The 14,614-nt window shown below is 30.2% G+C and overlaps 1 protein-coding gene across 1 annotated transcript; it reads right to left on the bottom strand.

The window, feature by feature from the left end:
* Positions 1-11,959: 11,959 nt before the first annotated feature.
* LOC110812675 (GTP-binding nuclear protein Ran1B) lies at positions 11,960-14,614 on the bottom strand. Its single transcript, XM_022039496.2, has 8 exons — positions 14,474-14,614; positions 14,281-14,350; positions 13,809-13,865; positions 13,611-13,728; positions 12,971-13,060; positions 12,690-12,869; positions 12,530-12,607; positions 11,960-12,288 (listed from the first exon to the last, which is right to left on the bottom strand). The coding sequence occupies exons 1-8, from the start codon at positions 14,474-14,476 to the stop codon at positions 12,219-12,221; spliced, it is 666 nt and encodes a 221-aa protein (XP_021895188.1). The 5' UTR covers positions 14,477-14,614; the 3' UTR covers positions 11,960-12,218.

Genomic DNA, 14,614 nt, shown 5'->3' with positions numbered 1-14,614 from the left:
TTTATCTTGTATTTTTACCGAGAGAGAGAGAGAGAGAGAGAGAGAGAGAGAGAGAGAGAGAGGAGTTATAAGAGGCGGAAGGAAGGAAGCAAGGCCAACGGCGTAGGGGCCGCCATTGGAATTCTAAGGGTCAACGAATGATGAGTTTTTTAATCTTTTTTAAGACACCCTTTTGTCTTTTCCTAATATTAGTGTGTGTGTGTGTATATATATATATATATATGTATATATGAACATACATATTATACGACGTTACGTATTTTTATTTTTATTTTTTTATATATATTTACACACTTTTGCTTCAATTTGAGCTCTCTACTTTTAAATTTCTTTTATTTTACGTAATTATAATTTGTTTTATATTTTCCTAATTTCTTGAGGGAGGTGAAATTTAAATTGAAACCATCCACTAATTAATTATATAATAAGGTGTGATTTTTAATGAGATTCACGTTATTATTGATTTAATCAAATTGTTATTGTTCGTAAGATGGACATTCTCATATAAAAATGTGCCAATTGTTAATATTTTTATACCTTTAAAAACCTAAAATAAATTCTCTTGTAATGTGAAAACTATACACAATATCTATTATGCATATGATAAAAAGTCTCAACGTAAAATATGGTGTGATATATATATATATATATATATGTATATGTCGAGAAAGAAGACGATCACTTCCTTGGGTTGCTTGGAGGCGGCGCTAGTGATGGGTGACGGTGGTGGTCGTTGGAGTCATGCGTGGGAGGAGGGGGGGCCGAGGAAGAATGTCGTCTAATATAAAAATTATGAAATTAAAAATGAAGTAAATTAATGTACTAAATAAGAAGAAATTATTGTATTAAAGAAAAATTAAATTGAATTAAATGACAAAATTATATTATTTATAATTGATTGCTTATTTCCTTTTATATCGTATAAAATTTGTATATATATATATATATATATAGTAATAAATACATATTAATTAAAATCATTCTTAACAATACGTATAAAAATTAAATTATAAACTTCAAAACGTGCAAGAAGTAAAATTGGATTTTAAAAAAATATATATATATAGTATAAAATATTGGAGTATTAGGAAATTCAAAAGCACATTTACATAAACTTTTTAACATGGTGGTGTAAGATTATATATAAGTAGGTGGGTAGTCAATTATATTATGTTAAAAAAAAAATAGTATTAATTAATCAACTAAAACTTTGAAATTTAAATCATATTATAAAATTAAAAAGTGGGCAAAAGGCATAAAACTAAAAATGGGTTATAGGTGGGCATTAATTTAATTTTTAATGAAAGGGGGCACCTGCTCCCTATGGTACCATTCTCTACTTATTACATACATAGTAGCTGTGTGATGAGATTTTTTTTTTAATTAATTAATTAATTAATTTTCAAAATTAAGGCATGATTGAAGGGACAACAGATGAGCATGAGGTGTATACATACACACACACATATATATATTTTATTGTTTAAATATATATTAAAAAATAAAACAAAATTCTTCTAGAAATTTATGTAATAATTAATTTGAAAACTATATCAGCGACTGTACGTGTTTTAAGTTACATAAGAAATACAAATTAATTATGTATTAAATGATAATAATTACTTATACACACACATATATATATATATATGTATTTCAACAAAGATTTGCTTATATTGATAATTAAATGTACATACATGTGTAAATTAAAACTTGTCACGCTTTTAGAATTCCTTGTCCAAATTCTATTTGGATATACGAAAATGATCATGGTATTAATTTCCAAAATTAAAATTTGGTTATTTATTTAATTAGATGATTGTGAAATATGATAATTAAATGTACATTAATTTTTAAATATTACATATTGATATGAATATCCCCGTAATCAATATGTAATATTCAATTTAGTATATTGGTTGTATTGCATTATTCAAATTTTTTGACAAAAAAAAAAAAATATTTTATAATAATTAAGTGCTTTTAATTTGGATACCCAACATATTAAAATTTGATATAATATTTTTTTTCGTTTAAAAAAAATATGTAATAGTTATAAACATTATATATATGAAAGTAATAAAATTAATTTTAAGTTAAAGTATGTTCGGAAACTATCATTATTAATTTTGAGTTATGCTAAGATGAAATGTATTATTATATGAGCTTTGGACCTCTCCAATGAAATGTGGCTATCAACTCATATACATACATACGTACATACATACATATATCTATATATATATATATATATTTATGTATACACACACCACGAGACAAGAAAAACAAAGTTTGATTTTGTTGTATGCTTGTTAATTAAGAATATGGTGATGATAAATCTAAAATCTACGAGTCTGCCCCACATTCCACCCATAAAAAATATATATATATATATGAATCATGTATATCTTATTGGGTCAAACTTATAATATGTATATGCGTGTATATATATATATATATATATATATATAATTTTTTAGTAAAAGGTATTATTCTTTTTGAATAATTATATTAAAGTTTTTATTTATTCACAGTGAAATATCAATGCATATAACATTCCGATTGGACCGATTGATCTTTTTTCTCTCTTTGTTTTCTTCTTCCAAATCCACATTACGTTACTTTTTCTCCTAAGTCCTTCTCTTTTCGAACGTAGCAAATATATACATACATATATCTTTTTCAAAATATGCGAGGTGATCCATGTATGTAATTTTTGCCTCTGGTCTTGTGGACATGTAGAGTGCGAGATATCGAGAGGTCATCAAAATAATTAACAAATACATACATATATATATAATATAATATAAAATGAATTTCTTTTAGATAATACAATATTGTTATTAAATTTTTCTTTTTAATTTACTTCTAAGTTTCTATTATGGTAATTACTAAAATCGTACCACATTTAAAATTATTTATTTTATATTATCATTTAATTAACGAATTATACAACATTTAGTTCAACGGTATTTTTATATTTTTAATTCTTTTTTTTGTTTTTTTGGGTTATTTTTATCGTGACAGATTAGAATACAAATTTATTCAATTTAATAAACGGGGTAAAAATTCAATGTAATAGTATAAGTTATATTATAATTACATATATATATATATTAGAGGTAAGATATAAGGTGTATAAGTGGAAATAGTTGAGAATTGAATATCATAAGAGTAAAATTGATATTTTTGGTTGTGATGTTAGAAGGAAGAATAGGAGAGGGTTAAATTGAAAAGGGTAGTTGTTGCTCCCTAAAAGAAGATTTAAGGAGAAGGGGAGTTAAAAAAGAGAAAGTGAGGGCACAAAGGGTGTTATTAATTTGGAATGTTGCTCTTAAATTTGTGCACATGGGAACAAAGCTGTCTATTACAGGGTTTCTTTCTGTGCTTTAGGTGGGAAAATATGCTCTGCTTCACCCAACATTAAGGCTACCCACAAACCCCCCATCTTCCTAATCTTGTCCTAATAAACCCAAGACATGTTGGGACCATCTGCCCCTCCAAAGGCTCTCTACACTTTCAAAAAAATAAAATAAAATAAAAACAGTTAGAGCTAGTACCAAAAGTTTCTTTGTGGGATTTTATTTTTTATTCTCAAAAAAATTTCATCTAATATTAACAAATTACAGCTTTTTTTTTATTTATTTATTTAAATTATTGTTCCGTCAAATTCTAATTCAAACCCACCAGTAATTATAAGTTTTAAATAACTTCTGTTGTATTAATGATGTTAAAACAAATATAATTAAAATATTAACAAAATTTATATGATAATATTAAAAATATATTGTATTTTTGAGGTAGGAAAAAAATATATTTTTAAATTTTAAAAATAGGGTTTGTTATTTAATTAAGAGATACGGTTGACACGCACATCATATGTTGTGCTCTTGGCTCGTCGTTGACAAATTTCCGGTCAAAATTTTGATGCCACAGCTGTGAATGTGATATGATGATGTATTAATTTCTTATCTTTTTTGCTTAAATTTTAGCTCAAGAATTAGTAGAGACAAAAGGGATAATAATAATAATAATAATGTGTTTATGACGTCATCTTGGTGGAAATTAAATGACCGGAAATTATTGGAGTTTTGAGTCTTCAAATTAGGACCTAACTCAACTCAACAATCTTTGCACTGTGGTTTTGAGTCAACGTGAAACCCAATTTACTGATTAAGATGGTGATATATATACAATTATATTTATAGGGTTTATTAGATTAGGGCACACGTACGTACATGTGGGTGTATGTGCGTGTGTGCGTGTGTGTGTATATATATATATATATATATATATATATATAGAGAGAGAGAGAGAGAAGGAAGGGCATCCCAATTGAAGACTTCAAGGAAGATATGAAATGGTCCTTGAATGGCCTGTTCGCTGTCTAACTTTAGTTGGGTAGGAGGTGATCATACAAATGAAGCTTTTTAAAAAGGAAATTAGAGAATCAGACTGGATTTTCTGCACTTGCAAAAATAATAAAAATTTATAAAATAATAATTAGAACTCTGCAAAAATAAAAAAAAAAGACTAAACGACAAAATAGAATATGCAATAAATAAATAAACAAACAACGTCCTGGATTTTTCGAAAATTATCAAATTAAATTATCCAATCAAGGAAAGCCTGCAGAAATTTTGATTTGCCAAGAAAATAATAATAGTTTTTCTGGGTTTAATTTTATAAGAATCAAGAAAGTAATAATAATAATAATAAGTAAAAGAGAAAGAAAAAAGCTGGCAATGGGTTGCAGCTCTGGAATCTGGATGTTATGTTGTCAGAATTAAAAAAAAAAAATTAAATACGGGGAATAAGCTTAATCTCGTTAGCAGGTGATTAATTAGACACTTAATTAGGGTTTAATTCGGATATAATTGATTACCTTTTAACTTATATTATAAATTTTAAATAAATTATTAAAATTACTTTCAAATTTGAGAGGAATACGTAACACCAAATCTTTTTAAGTATATAACTAACTAACTTGTAACATTATATATAAAAATAACACAATCATGATTTTGGACTCACTTGCCTTCAAAACCAACTACTTTATTCTTTAAATAAATAATTTTGAAATTTATTAAATAAGAATAATAAATAAAACCAAGAGAAAATTAAGAAATACGCACATAAGATTCAAAGTTGTACAATCGATAGTTTTGTGATTAAATTAATAATTTATTTTATTATATATAAATAGTATATAAACAATGCGAACGATTAAATTGACATGAAAGAATTTAATTTATTATTTACAAATATGCTAATTCACGGGTTGATTAAAGGCGGGCGTAATAGATCAATCACAAACCCTCTCTATATTGTTATTTTTTTTTAAATAAAAAAAAATTAATTTTTAGGAGTCAATTGTAATTTAAACTATAAATATAATCTCTTTATAATATAATTGAAATAATAAATTGAATCAATATATAAAGAGAGGAATGATAGTACGTAAATTAATTCATTAGGTTAGATTACGTATTGTCATACTTATTCACATATATATGGCTCTCAAGTTACACAGATGGATGGAGCATAATAAAAGATCTAATGTCAATATCTTAAATTCTAGTGGCCGATGCGTTAAAGATAAGAATAATTCATTTTTATAGATATAAAAAATTTGAATATCTCGAACGAAATTAGAGAAGGCGTCGAATCTCGCCTTCAACAGGGTTATTTAATAAGAAATCAATGAGGAACGCACGATAAATTTAAATTCTGCAATCAGACGAAGAAATCGAATGAATCATTTTACAAATTTAAACAATTTAGGGTAGTTTATTACGTATTGGTTAATTAATCAGGGAATTGAAAACAATAAATTTGGTTCAAAATTGTTAGGTGATGATACCAAATTGATAAGTCAAGAGGTGATTAAATTGATTAGCACAACGAGCATGCGTTAGCTCTCTCGCATGCTTATGCCTAAGGAAATGGATTTGTATTGGGTTTTGATATCTACCTTTTGCTTTTCCCAATTGACAATGTTTGAAAATGATGTAATCTAATTTCTAATTAGGCTTTCTCCACTAACTATATATATCCATATATATATATATATACACATATACATACATCTATTCTTACTTAATTTGACTAATTCATAATTCCATCCTTCTTTTCATGTCAAAGCAATAATCATTTCAATTTTGGATTTGAATAGAAAATTTCTACATTTTAAATGGGAATTTCATAATTTCTTTAATTCATAAACATATATATATATATATATTACTATTTATATTTTAAAACACTTGTTGGATACTCTTGGTAAAACCCAAGAAGAAATATTGATTTGATGTTTTTGCTTAAATATTTTAACTTTATATTCATTGTGTGGTTACGTCAACCCTCAATTGAGTATTGAGTGGTAGGACAAAATTCCGTATGTCATTCATATTTTGCACTTAAAAAGTATATATATATATTATATCTATATAGATGTAAAAACAAAAGTGTAAATAAATAAATAAATAAATAATTAAACAATTCATGAAATTTTAAAATAATAATAAAAAATTGCAATTTGCAGAAAAACAGTTATGTTTTGTTAACACTTGTCAAATTGACGGGTTTTCGTCCACGCAATCAACGGTGTGACGGGTCCTGCTTTTCCACCTGCTGTATTAATCGGCAGTATCGAAAAATTCCCCTCATCGAATCATATATTGACACGTGTTAACCAATCATTTAACGTCCCTTCTTCCCCGTTTTGTCCTCATACGAGGCCGTTTCGTTACATCAAAACCCCAAAGCCTGTCCCTCCCCCTCCTCCTCCCCCTTGCCATTGCAGCTCGCCCTTTGTTTTTTTTTTTTAACCGTAAATTACATTTTTACCCTTCCATCTCTCCTCATTTTATCCTTCTATTTTTTTTACTCATTTTTTTTTACCGAGTTATTATAAATTTGTATTAAATATATGAATATTATAAATACTATAATATTTTTTATTTTTATTTTTATTTTTTAAAAAAAGAGAAGTGGATAAGGTGAGAGAAATGGTAGGGGTAAATATGGAAAAGAGAAAAGGAAGGTGGGAAATCACATGCACATCTAAAATCTCAAAATAAAAAGAAACAGTAAGGTCAGATTTTGTTTTTGAGTACAAAGATAACAACCTCTGGCAGTGATACAAAGAATCACAGTCCAAAAAATCCGTACCTTTATATATATATATATATGTATATGTATATGTGTATGTATATGTGTATGTATGCATGTATGTATATACCTTCCAGCCCTCGTGAATGGAGGGGGCAGTGGTTTTCACTTTTTCAGTTTAAACCCCTCTTTTATATTTTATTTATATCACACTTCACTGCCATCTATTATTACCCATTTAACCTTTTTCCCCATTCCCAATAACTTGTTATATAAATTAATTAATTAATTAATTAATTAATTTCTTAAGAGTGATTAAGAAAGAATTTAATTAAACTAATTATGGGGAAGATTAAGGTTTTAATGCCTGCATAGTATATAAACAAGGTACTACATTTCATGCCACATGTTTTGTCTCTTTAAAACCATCTTTTGTCTATTTATGTCTCTCTCCAACACCCATGTTTTTTTTTTTTTTTTTAACTTTCTGCAAACCCACTAATTATTACTTAATTACTGTTTAAATTAAATATAAATTAGTAACTTTAAGTTTAAATGTCTATGTAATTAATAGTTAAAACTTAATTATCTTTACATTATATTTTGAATTTGGTTAAGATTACTAAACTATCTTCAAGGTCGAATATTCAATTTTTAATTACGACTAATATTTTCATGAGTCTGTCACCGAAATCTTAATAAAATATAAATAAGTTAAAAATTCTCTAAACAAAATTTCTTTAAAGAAAGATTTTATTGATCGTCGAAATTAAGATTTTAAATTTAAATTAATCGTTTGATCATACTAATCAAGTAATGATAATTAAAACAAGGGCAAGTAATATACACAATTTGACGGTTATTGTAACCATAATGTATATAGTCAATTTGTAAATATATTAGTCTAAGTTACTTAATGTTGTTACCTAAATATATAGATAATTTGCTGATAAGGTATATTATCGTGTAAGAGTTAGGATATCACTAATAAATTTTTATGATCTCCCACTTCCTATTAGATAATATTCGTTATTATCATTATCTTTTTTCATGATTATTTACTTATCTGTTTTATAAAATTCACTATTATCATAATTCATATGATTAATGAAACTCAGATAAATAATTCAGCTTACACGTAAATTTTAGAAAAAGTTAACTAAACATCCTATTACTTGCAAATTTTACGAGATTTTTTTTAGATATTTGATCGTAACTGGACCTACTAAATATCATCATATGGATCTCGATTAATCAAATAATCTTTTATTAAAATGCCGTCTTAATGATATTATTTGTTGCTATTTGCAAAGTATTTAACCTCAAGGTCACTTTTTGTTTCCATCTATAGCATAATTATTAAAATCATATTAATCATTGAATCGATAATGATATCAATTCACTTATTACATCATATAAATCATAGTTTTATTAGTCAAATTATTAGCTCAAAAATATACGTAATAAAGAAATAATAAACATTGTACCATTTAAAATAATAATTTTTAATAGTATTTAAATTTTGTGCTAAACATTCTAAATTTATTATTTATTGATTATTAGAACTTCCGATCTAAACTTATTCTGGGTTGAAAACTTTTTTTTGTCGTAAGAATACTTTCATAAAAATCGCTTCGATTGTTTTTTTTTTTTTTTTTCTTCTTTAGAAGAATATTTGCCACTTTGCTTGGTTGACTTGGACCACAAGAGTGTTATAATTTGTGAAAAAAGACAAGCAAAATGAAAATTAATCAATTACAAAGATTCTTGAACCTTGATTCATTCCTTGTGAGGATAACTATAAATCTAATTATGGTTCCTATGTTCTTGTTTAGAAATGAATAAAAGTAACAAAGGATTCCCACATTATGATTCTATAATCATCATCTTCTTCTTTATATATATATATATATAAACAAGAAAGTTGGAGGAGGAAGAGATGGGAAATTTTGGAAGGTGTATTCAAGTGTAGGTCACCCACAAAACCATATTTAGGAAAGCTGGTCCATGCAAGTTGGGTCCAGATTGTATAGGTTGTTTGTTTGTTTATATCAAGTTTTCATATTGAAGTTATTGAAGTCTGGTCTTCTCCTCTTTTGCTCTACTCTCTGCAACTATTCTTACGAGTTGGACTCATAATTAACTCTTTCCCCTCCAAGATTTCAAACTTACTGTTCGCTTCCTTCTAAAGTTCATATGTTTAGGATCCTAGCCAATTGAAAATGATAACAAAAGTAAAGTATTAATGGGTTGTGACTTGTGAATTATATATATATATATATATGAATTTTGATGTATTGTTTTTTGAAAAAGAAAAAGAAAAGAGTGAAAAAGAGAATGTAAGATGATGAGATTACAATAACTAGGGTTGAGAGAGGAGTAGGAATAGGCAATAAATTCAGGTTTCCCTATTTCTGAAAGCCTCCACCAACAATAAAAAAGGAAAATGGGAGAGACAACGACACTTGCTTCCTATCCTTACCCATCATTTATATATATATATATATATATGCCTCGATGTACATATATTGTTTATGTGTAAGCACATGCTGCTATACCACAACATGTCCTGTTCCAACCTTACATGAATTCCACAACTACACTGTGTCTTCTCTAATCAGCCCTCTTTACCCCACCACTCCACTCCACTCCACTCCATGTATACATACATCCCCTGTACATATATGTATATGCATGTTTTCTCATTCATCTCTGATGATGCACTGGATTGTTTCACATGATGGGCCTTCCTATGACTAGTCTCAATCTCCCTTAACAAGGGCTGAATCTCCTCTCTGTATATAGATCATATGTCATATATATATATATATGTAATTATATTTGATTGATAATGTAAACGTTTTGGATTAATTTGAATGAAAATGGAGATGCATTTGGGTGTGACAGATTCATTAATTTTACTGGGGAAGGAGGAAGAAAGGAATGTGACCTGACAGGAGCTGTTTTGTTGGGGTGTTGATGGCATGGCATGTGGCATTCATGAAAAGGGTATTATCCCAATATGTTGTTTAACACAAACAAATTTCCAAGACACTCAAACAAAAAGCCCTTCTTCTTTTTCTTCAGCTTTTTAAAATATTATATATATATATATATATATATACAGAGACATATGATGTATCATACGACATGTAAAATCAGAAAAGAAGAAAAAGAAAGAATAGCCAATTCACCAAAAACAAGTAAGACAAGAGGGTCAGAGAAGAGAGTCTCCATTCATGATAAATAGCAATTTGAAGCTGACTAATGAATTATATATTGCATAGATACATGAAAAAAACTAAAAAAACCCAAGAAGTGAATATGCATTTGGGTCTGGTTTATGTTGATTTTTGAATTGAAATTAAGTAAGAGTGATTCAAAAATAGACTTTAGGTTAAAAAAAAAGGGAGCCCAGAGGAAACGACCACCCACCGACAGTAGTAGGCCCAGAGAAATGGTGCTGGTTTTAAAAGGAGAGTTAAGGGAGGAGCGTAGGGATGGGGCCTCGGGAAGGGTCATAAGCTCCTGGAAATGAGGACAGTGTCCCTTTGAGCCCACCCCACCTTGTGTAAACATGCTGGCAAGGCCTAAGACCAGCTTTCAATTACCCCACACTCCTGGTTGGACTGATGGGGATGCCTTTGTGCCCATCTCCACAACACTATGCTCACTAACCCATAAAACCGACATAGATAAAGACCACTCCTTTTAACATTTTGGGGCTACCCTAAAACCCCTTTTGCTCCCTTCAAACCCCCTCACTTCCACTCCACTTATCCCTTCTCATGGCTTCATAGAGTTCACAAATCAATTCAGATTTTGCCCCTTAATGATAACCCAGAAAGAGAAACTACCTCAAGAGTATATTCCTGTTACCATATATGAATTAGTTTGTGCCATGTGGCCCTTAATTTCTTGTTGGATAAATCTTTTCAAATTATTATTGTTCCTCCATACCCAAATAAGTATAGATACACTTTTGGATCAACTTTTAACACTAATACAAATCTTTCTTTGAACTTAATCTCTCTTTTTTGTGAAACAAAAAGTACAACATTCTACATAGTTTGGTAAGCTAAAGAGATTTAGTAGGAGGCACTGCGATTTTTCTAGGTGGCATCTTCCTTGGCCCAGCCCATTCACCTAAAAGACTGTTGCGGTACGGGCATTTAATCTTTGATCTTTTCTCTTTCCCCCTTAGGAACCTGCGTTGATTATGCCGGACAAATTCTGTAGTATATTTTGGTGAGTTCAATCATAAACATGGAATATATTTGTGCATATATATGTCAACATAATTATTTTTTTTTACGAGAAACAAGTTTAAACCGGCAATCAATAGTCATCTCCCTTTACCTCACATGTATGTCTATATAAACATTCTCATCTTCGTAATAATAATTATGACACAAATCCAACATTCTACATATACCTAACATTTGATCATCATTTTCATTGATAGGTTTATTCGGGGTGTGCAGGAACTTTGCTGATTAGTACCTTCTGGGTTTCTGCACTTGTGTACTGGCAATTCTCCCCACAGACAATTTCTGTTTTTAAATAGAACGTGAAGAAAGACAGAGAATCCATACCATGCCATGAGAACCCTTCAGTCTCAACCGACCAGACCCTATAGAAAATCAAGGCTTATATCAAATTCAACTAGAGTTTCGTGAGGAATTTCAATACCTTCAAAATCATTTTGGTCATTGCCAGCCTATGGTGTAAAACTTTCTGACAGCAAATAATACTGCCAATTCGCTTGGTGTTTTCAGTAGTAGTAGTAATGATCTCTCTCAACCATATTTAGTTTTCCATTTTCATTCAGGACGAGACTTTTCCATCCACAAAGTAACTCGCTAGTTCAAGTTTATAAAACTAAAATATTTTGTTGATTGAAAGTACACCAGATTGAATACCACAAAGTAACACCCAAAAAAAAGGAAAACACCCAAAAACCTAAAACTATCACGGTCGACATTTCTCACCCCTATCCAAACCAAAAACCTCCCACATGTCGAAATTTATAGTGCATATTAAATGGAAACATAAGCTCAAAGGTTGAACTTGAACTCCTTGATGTTTTATAAAGTCTCCAGCCTCTACTCAAATGCATCATCATCATCATCGGGAAGAGGCTGACTGGCTGCTGCAGCAAGCTCAGCTTCGTGCCTGGAAGAAAACAATCCAACACCAAATTATGGAACTGGAATACCAACTATAAACAAGGTTGATGTAAAAACTGCAGTTTATCTCTTTCGTAATTTTAGGTATGTCATAGAAATGAACAGCATGCAATCAAATTGCATCAAGTGTTTTGTGTTTAGAATGGGAATCTGCAAATGATTTGATTGTTCCTAACCTAAGATTCCAAAGATAAGAACATGATATGCGAATAAAAAGAGGCTCTTACTGTTGCTGTGCAGCCAGGTCAATCTGTACTTCTGGCGGAGCAAGTGCAGGAGATTCCACAAAGTGAAGGTTAGGGTCCCTGAAATTGTTAAAGCAATCAACAATTTGTTCATCAAGCAAGCATTTGTTTACCACAACTTACAATGTATTATTTGCATTACCCTGCAAGTTTTCGTGCAAGGTACAAGAAAGGCTTCTCAAAATTGTAGTTGCTCTTGGCTGATATCTCATAGTACTGGAGATTCTTCTTCCTATGGAAGGTAACCTGCTTTGCCTTCACTTGCCTGTTCTTCACATCAACCTTGTTTCCACAGAGAACAATGGGAATGTTTTCACACACGCTGCATCCAAAACAGAAAAACATCAACGATTCCTGAACATTGGCACGGGAGACAATTTAAGGAAAATACACTAGACAGTAAGCAGATTTGATTTAACATACCGGCACAGATCTCGGTGCCATGTAGGAACATTCTTGTATGTCAAACGGGCAGTGACATCAAACATGATGATGGCACATTGACCATGGATGCTGCAGAATAAATTAGCAGAATTTTCATTAATATAACAGCAATGAACTCAATGTGACAACATCTTAGATGAGAAAGAAAATCTTATTTAATCAAAGTCCTTATGATTGCAACAATTAACTCCAACTTACACTTGACAGCAAAACACACACTAGAAGAAACCACAAGTTCATTCATAATCAATACATTCAGGTTACTTTCATAAGGGCCTTAAAATAAGAAAACCAAACAAACTGTTCGGACATAAGATCACATTCTAGCCTCCTAAAACTTTTCTCCTCTTAACTAGAGGAGAGAGGAATCAACTCAAATTTATGAGTTTTACTAAAGTGTCAAATTCCATCCAACCAAAATTACAACAATCCATGTTCAGATCAACAAGGCAGAAGAACATGATAATAGATGCTTAAGTTCAGGCAAATGTAACAACCATCTATGAGCAACAATCATCTACATTATTAATTCTTCAGTTTGTGAGGCAGATTTAATCAACGAGCAGATATTCCTCACAACTCAAATCCTACATGGAGATGATCTAACAAATTCACTTACTAATATCCATCTCTAAGACCACCAAATTTCTCCTGTCCAGCAGTGTCCCAGCAGTAAAACCGGATTTTCCCACAGTTAGTGAAGAAATCCAATGGATGAACCTCCACGCCAATAGTGGCTACATGAAGCAAACAGATTAAGTATGATCAACAGAGGCAAAATAAGCAAAAGAACATAGAAATGATAATCATTACTTACGTTCATATTTCTTTTCAAACTCTCCAGTGAGATGTCTCTTGACAAAAGTTGTCTTTCCTGGCACAGATTAAAAAATAACAAAACTAATCAGCTCATTCCAAAATGCATCCAACACCACTCAACCAAAACTGCTCGAGAAAGCAAAGATCAAGGAAAAAATCATTTTCTTTTTTGGAATATATAGTCTCACTTCCTTCAATAAGCCTTAATATAGCTTTAGAACAACAAACCCCAATAATCACGAAATCCCTTTCTACATGTCCAAGTTGGATTATCGCATTTACAAATCATGCAAACTGTCGATAAATATCACGTCTCTTCAACTCATTAATCCATTTCATTCTGTTCGAGACGATATTAATCGAGTCTAAGTTACATTGTCTCATCCACCAAGGCAAAAGAAAATTTTAATTCAACTAATCAAGGCCATGAAGAACACAAGAACGAAGAAAAAGAAGAGGCAATCAATTACCAGTGCCTCCATCACCGACGATGACGAGTTTGAAGCTCGGGTAATCGACGGTCGCCTGATTCGGTAAAGCCTGCAAACAAAACCGAGAAAAGATAAACAAATAAACTCCCGAAAGATAAAAGATATGAAAACCAAGATCCATAGAAACAAACGAAGAGAGAGGGGGGGGGAGAGAGAGAGAGAGAGGGCATACCATTAATTGCTAGTTGATGCGTGAATGAGAGGCTGACAGAGATTGAGAATCTGAGACTGTTCGGTGTTCTTCAGAGCAGAGCGAGAGAGAAGGGGACTGAGAGAAGAGACGGCGATAGGAGGGTTTAAAAGAGTGCGAGGA

This window comes from Carica papaya, chromosome 7 (genome assembly GCF_054855325.1).
Source record: "Carica papaya isolate Zhongbai chromosome 7, ASM5485532v1, whole genome shotgun sequence".
Classification (NCBI taxonomy): domain Eukaryota; kingdom Viridiplantae; phylum Streptophyta; class Magnoliopsida; order Brassicales; family Caricaceae; genus Carica; species Carica papaya.
Note: the sequence above shows the minus strand (reverse complement) of the source record. Positions and strands in the feature narration are given on the sequence as shown.